This window comes from Corvus moneduloides, chromosome 1 (genome assembly GCF_009650955.1).
Source record: "Corvus moneduloides isolate bCorMon1 chromosome 1, bCorMon1.pri, whole genome shotgun sequence".
Classification (NCBI taxonomy): Eukaryota; Metazoa; Chordata; class Aves; order Passeriformes; family Corvidae; genus Corvus; species Corvus moneduloides.
This window is the reverse complement of record NC_045476.1, coordinates 426,461-436,872: the sequence shown is the minus strand read 5'-3', so window position 1 is coordinate 436,872 and position 10,412 is coordinate 426,461. Positions and strand designations below refer to the sequence as shown.

The window sequence follows — 10,412 nt, the reverse complement described above, 5'->3', positions numbered from 1 at the left end:
TGCCCTCATCTCCCGGCCCCGTGTCCCCCCAGCCCGCTCCTGCCCGTGTCCCTCATGTCCCCGTTTCGATCCCGTGTCCTGGCCCGTTGTTCTCGCCATGTCTCCTGTGTGTCCCCAAGTCCCCCGCTGTCCTCGTGTCCCTGTCCCGTGCCCCCATACCCCCCCCCCCCCATCCTGTCCCCGACCCAGCCGTGTCCGTGTCCGTGTCCGTGTCCGTGTCCGTGTCCGTGTCCCTCCAAGGGGGACACCCGGTACGGCACTGGGGTGGAGGACATGGGGACGGGGGGGGACCCGGGGGGGACCCGGGGAGTGCGGACACGGGGGGCGGTCCCGGCGGGGCGGGGGGACCGGCGGCCACCGCGGGGGGCGGGGCGCGGTGGCGGCGGCGGCGGAGCCGGTGGGGCCGGGGGAGCCCCGAGGCCACAGGTACGGGCGGGACCGAGACCGGACCGGGATCGCGACCGGGATCGCGACCGGGATCGGGCTCGGGAGGGGCAGGAAGGGCGAGGGGACTGGGGGGGGGAGGGGCAGGATGGGAGGGCGGGGACGGGAAGGGAAGGGGGGGCACGGAGGGGACAGTGGGGGGAACAAAAACCGTTTGGGGGGGGGACGAAGGGGGACTGAGGGGCCTGGGGCACAGTGGGGGGGCCCAGAGGGGGCTGGGGGTGCGAAAAGGGCTTGGGTGGGGGTACGGGGGGGTCCAGGGGGGACGGAGAAAGGGGGTGGGGTGGCCGTGAGCTGCTGGGGGAGCAGGACGGGAACACCATTCCACGGGTACCCCGCGGACCACCCAGACCCCCACGAGACTCCCCCGGATCCCTGCGAACCCTGCCTGATCCTCCTGAATCCCCCGTGGATTCCCCCCGAACCCCTCCAGACCCCCCCGGAACCCCCCAGGCAGGAGAGCGGTCACCCCCACCGTGCCCGGGGTATGTGCCCGGGGGGCCGGCGGATCCCGAACCCCCCCGGCTGTGCAGGGGGGCCCTAGTTCGGGTCTGGGGGGCTCACCCGGCCCCCCCCCCCCCCCCCCCCCCCCCCCCACCGCAGGTCTCCCCGTGGCCGAGACGGAGCCGGAGGAGATGGAAGCACCGGGATGTGCCGGCTCAGGTGGGGACTGGGGGATTCCGGGTGGTCTCGGGTGGGGACCGCGGGGTCCCGGGGTGCTCGGGGCCACCCCTGAGCCGGGGAGGGACCTGTCTGTGCCTCTTTGTCCCCCCAGAGTGGCTGGTGGTTCCCAAGGCAGAGGTGACTCCCGAGGGTGACGGGGACAATCCAGGGGACCCGGAGCTCCACAGCTCAGGTGAGGGACACAGTGGTGACACCGGCACTACCAGGCATCTCCCGGGAACGCTGGGGCCACACGGTCATCGTCACCCCGTCCTGGAGCTGGTGGCAGTGCTGGGTCCTTGGGGGATAGTCACCATGTCCCCAGGGCCAGTGACTGTGCCAGGTCCTTAAATTGATGGTCACCGTGTCCCTGGTGCCATTGGGCTTGATGGTCACCATGACTGCCGGTGGCAGCTCCAGGTCCTTGGGTGACAGTTACCATGCCCTGGTGCCAGTGGCTGTCTCAGGACATGCTGGCGTTGGCACCGCCCCCCCGTGTCCCTGCAGGGCAGTGGCTGGTGCGGAAGGTGAAGGTGGAGGAGGAGGATGAGGACGAGGCCTGGGCAGGGGCAGCCGGGACCGGGGCTGAGGCCCCACTGGCTCCGCAGCCCCTGCCCGGCGCCATCCCCCCCGATCCCGCCGGGACACCGGGGTGCGCTGGTGCCTGCAAAGCGGAGGAGCCGTGCCCGGAGGAGCTGGGATACGGGGTGCTGCCGGCCTGGGGGCCGAGGCCGCCCCTGGACGGCGTCGGGATCGGCGTTGGCGCCGGCATCGGGATCGTCCCCGGCATCGGCGCGGGGATGAGCCCCGGCCCCGGCGGGTGCGGGCGCTGCTCCCAGCCCGGCCCGCGCCCGTTCTGCTGCCCGCAGTGCGGGAAGGCCTTCGGGAAGAAGGCGCACCTGACGCGGCACCTGCGGGTGCACACGGGCGAGCGGCCCTTCCCCTGCCCGCACTGCGGCCGCCGCTTCCGGCAGCGCATCCACCTGCGCTCCCACCTGCGCACGCACACCGGGGAGCGGCCCTACCCCTGCCCGCGCTGCGCCCGCCGCTTCCGCAAGAAAACCCACCTGGACCGGCACCTGCGCACCCACACCGGCGAGCGCCCGCACCCCTGCCCGCGCTGCCCCCGCCGCTTCGCCCACCGCCAGCATCTCCTGCGGCACCTGCGCCTGCACGGGGACCCCGCGCTGGGCCACGGACACCGCGATGGGGACGGGGAGGGACGCGGGGACGGCCCCGCCGAGGAGAAGCCGCTGCCGTGCCCGGCGGGCGAGATGAGCCTCACCTGGAAGCAGAACCCGGCGTCGCACCTGCGGCTGCACACGGGACCGATGCCAGGAGCTGGAAATGGACACCTGGATGGGCACCAGGATGGGGACGGGGATGTCCCTGCTGAGGAGAAGCTGCTCATTTGCCCCCAGTGCGGGACGAGCCTCACCTGGAGGCCGAACTCGGCGTCACAGCTGTGGCAGCACCTGGAGAGCCGAGCCCTCAGCTGTGCCACGTGTGCCCAGGACCCCCAGCACCCCCTGCAGCCCCCACAGGAGCCCGGAGCGCAGGACCCCCAGCACCCATCACAGGTGCCCAGGGCCGAGCGCCCCTTCGTGCAGGACCCCCAGCTCCTGTCAGAGGTGCCCAGTGCCAACTGCAGCCACGGCTGTTCCCAGGACGCCCAGCCCCTCCTGCAGCCCCCGCAAGTGCCCGGTGCCCAGGACCACCAGCACCGGCCAGAGGTGCCCAGTGCCAAATGTGGCCACGGCTGTGCCCAGGACCCCCCACAGCCGCCGCAGGTGCCCCAAGCCCAGCGCCCCTTCACCTGCCCTCAGTGCGGGCGCGGCTTCGGGCGCAAGGCGCACCTGGCGCGGCACCTGCTGGTGCACTCGGGCACCCGGCCCCACGCCTGCGCCCGCTGCGGCCGCCGTTTCAGCTCCAAGACGAACCTGGGCCGGCACCAGGCCGTGCACACGGGGCTGCGGCCCCACCGCTGCACCCGCTGCGGCCGTGGCTTCACCCGCAAAACTCACCTGGAGCGCCACGAGCGCACCCACGGCACCGGCACCGGGATGGGCACAGGGACGGGCACGGCCAGCACTGGCACGGGGATGGGCACAGCCACCGCTGCCACTGGCACCAGCGTCACTGGGTCCCAGCTGAGCTGGCCAGAGCCCCCCACCCTCTGCCCCTGAACGCCAGGAGGTACCGGGGCCCCAGCAGATGCCAGTGGTGAATCCTTGGCACTGCGATGTACCCGGAGATGCCAGGATGTGCTAGGAGGTGCCACGGGCCCTGATGGCTGCCGGCGGTGAGTCCTGGCACTGGGATGTGCCAGGGGACCCAGTAGCTGCCAGTGCTGCATCCTCGGCACCCTGCACGGGGTGTGCCGGGATGTGCCAGTGCCTCCAGCAGTGCCGGTGGCGAGTCCCCAGCACTGGGATGTGCCGGAAGATGCCGGGATGTTCCGGTGCCACATCCTGAGAGCCGGGATGTGCCGGGATGCACTGGGGGCCCCGGCAGGGGGATCCCACAGGATCCCGGCCCGTTCTCCCACCGGCAGTGGCGCAGGAGCGGCCGCCAGAGCGTCGTGGCCGGTGGCGCTGCAAAGCCCCGGTGCCGGGGTCGGTGTGGGGGACGCGGGAGGACCCCAGCCCGGGGACAGGAGGCGATCTCCCCCCTGCGGCGCTGCCGTGGCCAGGAGACAGCGTGAATGAAGCCGAACTGCTGCCAATAAAGCCGTTTTTATGGAACTTTTGGGGGACCTTGGGGGGATCTCGGGGCGGGCAGACGGACCGGGGGGCGGGGGGCGTGGCCACAGAGGAGGGGGCGTGACCGGGGCGGGCACTTGTCCCACCAGGCGGGGCGTGGCCTGGGCGGTGGGCGGGGCCTCGTCCCCATGGCAACGGGGGGCGGGGCCTCGGGGACGGCCGGGAGCCGCCGTGCGGTGAGAGCGGGGGGGGGGGGAGCGGGGTTTGGGGGATTTGGGGGGGACCTGGGGGGCACCGGGGGGCGGGGAGGGGCCGATGGAATGGGGGGGCTCGGGGCGGGTCACGAGGGCACCGGGGGGGGGCCACAGAAAGGTCTGGGAGCACCGGGGGAGGGAACGGGGGGGGGGTCTGAGATCGCGGGGCTGGGTGCGAGGGAAATGGGAGGTCTGGGGTTGTAATGGGGGTACCGACGGGGGGAACGGGGAGGCCTGAGGGCACCGGCGGATGGAACAGGGTGGGTCTGGGGGTGTTGGGGGTCTGGAGGCTCTCCATGGGCTCTGGACCTGTTCCTGTGTCCCAGGTTCCTCTCAGATGTCCCCCATGCTTGTCCCCTGACCACCCAATGGCCTTAGGGTCCTACACGTGTCCTCACACCCCCAAGACCCCCCCAGATGTGCCCCACACATGTCCCTGCACCCCAGTTTACCCCCAGATGGGTTCCACACGTGTCCCCACACCCCAGACCATCCCATAGCCACCGTGTCTCCCAGAGACGTTCCCCAATGCCACTCCGAACCCCTTTCCCTGCTCAGGACTCCTTTCGGGGATGCGAGGGGCGTGGGGAGGAGGACGTGACACCCCTAGATGTGCCCCACATTTTGTGCTCCACACCCCCTCACATATGTCCCCTGTTCCCCCCAGATGTGCCCCATGTGTGTCCCTGTGCCCCACTCACACACCACACGTGTCCCCATACCCCAGGGTACCCCACGGGCCGCCCCGGGGGGTTCCCCAGTGCCACCCCCAGCCCCTTTGTGCCCCCAGGACCTCCCCGCGGGGATGGAGGGGCGCAGGGAGGAGGCGCCGGAGCCGGAGGTGTCGGAGGCGTCCGAGGAGGACGAGGAGGAGGAGGAGGAGGAGGAGGAAGAGGATGACGGCTCCGGGGTGCGGGTGACGCCGGCGCTGCTCAAGGCCACCACGGGCGAGTTCTCGCTGGAGTCCATCCTGCTGCTGCGGCTGCGCGGCCGCGGCATCGCCCACCTGGGCTGCCTGGCCGACTGCTCCAACCTGGAGTGGCTGGACCTGTCCGGCAACGCCATCGCGGGGCTGGCGCCGCTGGCCACGCTGCGCGCCCTGGCCGTGCTCAACCTGGCCGGCAACCGCGTGGCCAGCGTGGAGCCGCTGCGGGGCTGCCGCAGCCTGCGCCAGCTCAACCTGGCCGGGAACCGCCTGCGCAGCCTTCGCCAGCTGCGCTGCCTGCAGGGGCTGCGGCACCTGGAGAGCCTGCGGCTGCGGGACCCGCTGGGCAACCTGGGCAACCCCGTGTGCGCCACGCCCGCCTACCGCGCCGCGCTGGCCGCCATGCTGCCCGGCCTCAAGGCCATCGACGGGCAGCGCGTGGCCGGCCGCGGCAGCGAGCTGTTCCGCCTGTGCGGCGAGCTGGACGCCGCGCTGGACGCCGAGGCCGCGCCGGCCGCGCCCGCGGAGCCGCCGCAGCCGTGGGTGCAGGCCGGGTTCTGGGAGCCGCGGCCGCCGCGCCGCAGCGCCGTGCTGGAGGAGGCCACGCGGCAGCTGGGCCAGGCCCTGCGCGAGTGCCGCGAGCTCGGCCGCCGCGCCGACGACTCCATCGCCCAGGCCCAGCGCGCGCTCGGCCGCCGCCACCACGGCAACTTCGGCTTCTGAGCGCGGCAGGGCTGGGGGTGTCCGGAGGTACCAGAGACCCTGGCACGGCCAGGAGACCCCCCGGAGGTGCCACAGCCTGGAGGCTTTGTGGTCTGAGCTGTGGGACCCCAAAGATGGGACTGGAGAACCCCCAAAGCCACCACAGCCCAAAGCCTTCATCATCTGAGCCACAGGACCCTAAAAATGGACCCAGGAGAACCCCCAGAGCCTGAGCTGTGGGACCCCAAAACCAGGGCCGGGAGACCCCCAGAGCCATCCCCAGCCCAGCTCCTTCATCTTCTGAACTGTGAGGCCCCAAAAGCAGGTCTAGGAGATTCTCAGTGCCACCGCATCCCAACTTCTTCATTTTCTTAGCCATGGGACCCCAAAAATGGATCCAGGAAAACCCTCAGAGCCCACACTGTCGCCGTGAGACCCCCAGAGCCACCCCAAGCCCATCTCCTTCATCTTCTGAGCTGTGGGACCTCCACACTGAAACCAGGGTACCCCCAGAGCCACCACAGCCCACCCAGGACTATGGCACCTCCCCAGTGTCACCACAGCCCAGCACCTTCATCTTCTGAGCCACAGGACCCCCAAAACTGGGCTGGGAGACCCCCACTGCCACCACAGCCCAGCACAGGATCCCCAGGGAACACCAGAGGAGCCGTGGGACATCTCACATCTCGGGGACAGGGGACATGGTGGCACTGTGCATTAAACGTGTCCCACCCTCCAGCGTCCCTGTGTCCTGCAGCCTCAGGGGTCTCTGCACTGCTCAGCCTGCACCCACCATTTCCCTATCTTTCACCCCTGGGGACAACAGGTGACACAGGCAGTGGTGACATGGAGCCCACTCCCCACCCACCATGTCCCCATCCCTCATCCCGGGAACAACGGGTGGGGGGTGACATGGGTGGTGCCAGGGGGGAATAAGAGCCGTGACAGCAGAGCCAGCGCTGGGTTTACTGGGGAGCGGGGACAGGTGGGAGGGGGGGACACGTCCAGGACCCTCCTTGGTCACACTGTGCTGGGGGGTGACAAGCGGGGGAGGCCGGGACTGCCGTGGCAGCGTCCATCGGTGCTGTGGTGCCTGGAAAGGGGGCACGGAGTCGGGGCTGTGAGGGATCCCTCTGTCCCCCTGTCCCCCCCATCCCGGGGGGCTCTTCCAGCCATGTCCCCATCCCGGGGTGTCCCCAGCGGTGTCCCCGTACTCACCTAGGCTGGCAGCCCCCGGGAGAAGGCGAACATTCCAGGCAGGTACAGCAGGTCCCCACCTTTCCCGGCCTCCTCCACCGCCCGGCACTCGGCTTCGTCCCGCTGCCGGATCTCCTGTGGGCACAGCAGGGGCTGGCACCGGGTGGGGACACGGGGGGACACCGGGGGCACTGGGGGGCACTGGGGACACCTCACCTTGGCCGCCAGGTGGTGGCTGGAGCCGCAGTTGTGGTACTTGTCCAGCACTTTGGGGACGTCGCTGGTGTCAAACTTGTAGCAGGCCAGGCAGGTTGGCCTCCGCTGGGGACATGGCAGGATGTCACTCCCGGGACCCCTGCGGACCCCTCGGCACCAACCACCGTCCCTTCTGTCCCACCCTGACACCCATGGCAGCATGGTGGGGGAAAGGGGGCCTGGGGGAGGCTGAGGGGCCGTGTGACCCCTGGGATGGGACCCAAGGGAGAGGGGACACCCAGGGATGGGCCTAAGGGATGGGGCCCCATGGGGGAACGGGATGGGACCCAAGGGAGAGGGGACACCCAGGGATGGGCCTAAGGGATGGGGCCCTATGGGGGAACAGGATGTGCCACAAGGGAGGGGGGACACCCCAGGATATGCCCCAAGGGAGAGGGACACCTTGGAATGTGTCCTGAGGGAGGGGGCGACACTCCAGGATGGGCCCAAGGGAGATGGGAGCTCCCTGGGATGTGCCCCAGGGGAGGAGGGACACCCCCAGGACACGTCGCCAGGGTCCCCCCTCACCCGGCTCTCCAGCACCCGGCAGTGCCGCTGCGGCGCTCGCTTCCGACATGCCGTCTGTGCCAGGCCCAGCCGGAGCTGCACGAACGTCCCCGAGGGGTCTTCCTGTGGGAACGGGGGGTGGGAGGGTGTGGCAGGGCCCCGGAATCCCCCGGAGGGATCCTGGCCTCTGGAGAGACTCCCAAACCCCACAGATTCCCAAGGAAATACAGCCCCCGGGAAGACCCCAAACCCCAGGAGTGACCCAAGCGCCCCCAGAGGGACCCCAAATCCTGGGGGACACCCTGAACCCCACAGACGCCAACCCCTGAGAGGGACCCCAAAGCCTCCATAGGAACCACAAATCCCAGGAGGGACCCTGAACCATGGGAGGGATCCTGAATCCCAGAGAACCTCCGGTAAACCCAGCCCAGGAATGACCCCAGGGTGGCTCCGAGATGGGCAAGTGGCCCAAAGTGGGGGGCCCCTGGAGTCCTGGCCCTTTCCAGACTCGGGACAGTGATCCAGGGGCACCCCGGGATGGACCCGCTCCGGGGGGCACTGGGATCAGCTCGGATCCGTTAATGAATAACCGAGCTCAGCCTGGCCAGCAGGGCCGATCCCGGGGCACCCCCGGACACCCCAGTGCCCGCCTGTTCCCTTCGGGACACCCCGAGCCCCTCCCCATTCCTGTGGCCATCCCGGATCCCAATCCTGAACCCCGAATCCCAAATCCCAAACTCCCCTGCTTGATGACCCTGTCCATCTCCCATTCCTTCGGGGACACCCCGACCCGCTCCCCATTCCCTCTGGGACACCCCAATCCCCTCCTCAACCTTCTCTCTGCTCCTGCTGGGACACCCCAACACCCTCCCCATTCCCATGGTGATCCCGGATCCTGAGCCCCAAATCCCGATCCCGAATCCTGTTGCTCCCTTGCTCGATGACCCCGTTCACCACCTGCTCCCTGCAGGACACCTACCCTGACCCCCTCCCTGTTCTCGTGGCCATCGTGACCCCCCAATGCCAGATCCCAATCCCAACCCCTGCTCCCCCCCTCGATGGCCGCTTCCACTGCCCGCTCCCTCCTGGACACTCCGTCCCCCCCCCCCCCCCACTCCCTCTGGGACACCCGCGCCCCTCCCCGACCCCTCCCCATTCCTGTGGCCATCCCGGCGCCCAAATACGGGTTCCCGGTCCCGAATCCCGTTACTCACCCGCTCGATGACCCCGTCCACCTCCCGCTCCTTGAAGAGGAAATGCACGTTGCTGCGCCCGTGGAAATATTCCAGCACATCCCGGACCACGCGCCGCTGGAGCGGGGACTGGCCCGCGGCCACCGCGGCCACCGCGGCCACCCCCAGGGCCAGCGGCAGCCACAGGGACACCGGGAGCCTCATCCCGCCGGGAACGGCCTCACGGATCCACGGGCCGCTGGCGTCGGGCTGGCATGAGCCGATTTCCTGGGATCTGCCCCCAAATCCGCCCCCGGGACGGCCCCGCGGGTGACCCCCCCCCACCCCGCGGGGCCCGGGAGGAGGGGCTGGAATGGGATGGAGGGAGAGACCCCGGGAATAGCGTCATGGGCTGCCGGGAGCGGCTCCTGCTCCCCGGGAACAAACTCCAGCCCCCGGGAATGGGCTTCAGTCCTCTGGGAACAAACTCCAGCCCCCGCGAATGACATCCTACCCCCGGGAACAAAATCTTGCCCTGGGAACGGGCTCCAGCACCTGGGAATGGGCTCCTGCCTCCCGGGAATGAGCTCCTGCTCCTGGGAATAAGCTCCAGTCCCCCGAAATGGCTTCATGTCCCACTGGGAATGACATCCTGCCCTCAGGAACCGGCTCCTGTCCTCGGGAGCAAAGCCTCCAGGAACGGGCTCCTGACTACCAGGAACGGGCTCCTGACTACCAGGAACGGGCTTGTGCTCCCCGGGAATGGCTCCTGCCCGCCGGGAATGTTGTCATGTCCCACTGAGAATGACATCCTGCCCCCGGGAACAAACTCCTGATACCGGCCATGGGCTCCTGTCCCCCGAGAATGGCTCCGGGCGCCGGGAATGGTGCGGTGTCCCCGGGGACGGGCTCCAGCCGCTGCGAACAGCCTCCTGCTCTTCCCGGCTGTCCTTGTCCCGGCTGTCCCCTCCTGGCAGCAGGGGAGGGGGACACAGGTGGCACCGGGGGGGGCGGGTGGCACTGGGGAGGCACTGACGGAGCCCTGGAGGCACTGGGGAGCCACTGGGGGGAACTGGGGAGCAGTGGGGGACACTGGGGGGAACTGGGGAGTCACTGGGGGGAGCTGGGGGGAACTGGGGAGCAGGGGGAGGACATTGGGGGTAACTGGGGAGCAGTGGGGGACACTGGGGGTAATTGGGGAGTCACTGGGGGGAGCTGGGGGGAACTGTGGGGCTCTGGGGGTTACTGGGAGGAACTGGGGCTGTACTGGGGAGCACTGGGGGACACTGGGAGGCACTGGGGCTGTACTGGGGGCACTGGGGGACACTGGGGGGAACTGGGGAGCAGTGGGGGACACTGGGGGTAACTGGGGAGTCACTGGAGGGAACTGGAGGACACTGTGGGGCTCTGGGGGTTACTGGGAGGCACTGGGGAAGGCACTGGGAGGCATTGGGGCTGTACTGGGGAGTACTGGGGGGGCACTGGGAGGCACTGCGGCTGTACTGGGGGCACTGGGGGACACTGGGGGGGCACTCGGGGGGGCACTGGGGCTGTACTGGGGGCACTGGGGGGGCACTCGGGGGGCACTGGG

General features: G+C 70.0%; 3 protein-coding genes across 3 annotated transcripts; 2 read left to right on the top strand and 1 right to left on the bottom strand.

Moving 5' to 3' along the window:
- The first annotated feature begins 345 nt into the window (after window positions 1-345).
- ZNF467 (zinc finger protein 467) lies at window positions 346-3,851 on the top strand. Its single transcript, XM_032099942.1, has 4 exons — window positions 346-426; window positions 1,048-1,107; window positions 1,220-1,300; window positions 1,615-3,851. The coding sequence occupies exons 2-4, from the start codon at window positions 1,080-1,082 to the stop codon at window positions 3,291-3,293; spliced, it is 1,788 nt and encodes a 595-aa protein (XP_031955833.1). The 5' UTR covers window positions 346-426; window positions 1,048-1,079; the 3' UTR covers window positions 3,294-3,851.
- Window positions 3,852-3,964: 113 nt separating this feature from the next.
- LRRC61 (leucine rich repeat containing 61) lies at window positions 3,965-6,431 on the top strand. Its single transcript, XM_032101445.1, has 2 exons — window positions 3,965-4,045; window positions 4,854-6,431. The coding sequence occupies exons 1-2, from the start codon at window positions 3,998-4,000 to the stop codon at window positions 5,709-5,711; spliced, it is 906 nt and encodes a 301-aa protein (XP_031957336.1). The 5' UTR covers window positions 3,965-3,997; the 3' UTR covers window positions 5,712-6,431.
- A 206-nt stretch (window positions 6,432-6,637) lies between these two features.
- On the bottom strand, window positions 6,638-9,114 carry RARRES2 (retinoic acid receptor responder 2). Its single transcript, XM_032102131.1, has 5 exons — window positions 8,864-9,114; window positions 7,671-7,772; window positions 7,104-7,208; window positions 6,909-7,022; window positions 6,638-6,783 (listed from the first exon to the last, which is right to left on the bottom strand). Exons 1-4 carry the CDS (start codon window positions 9,044-9,046, stop codon window positions 6,909-6,911), a joined length of 504 nt encoding a protein of 167 aa, XP_031958022.1. The 5' UTR covers window positions 9,047-9,114; the 3' UTR covers window positions 6,638-6,783.
- Between the last annotated feature and the right edge of the window lie 1,298 nt (window positions 9,115-10,412).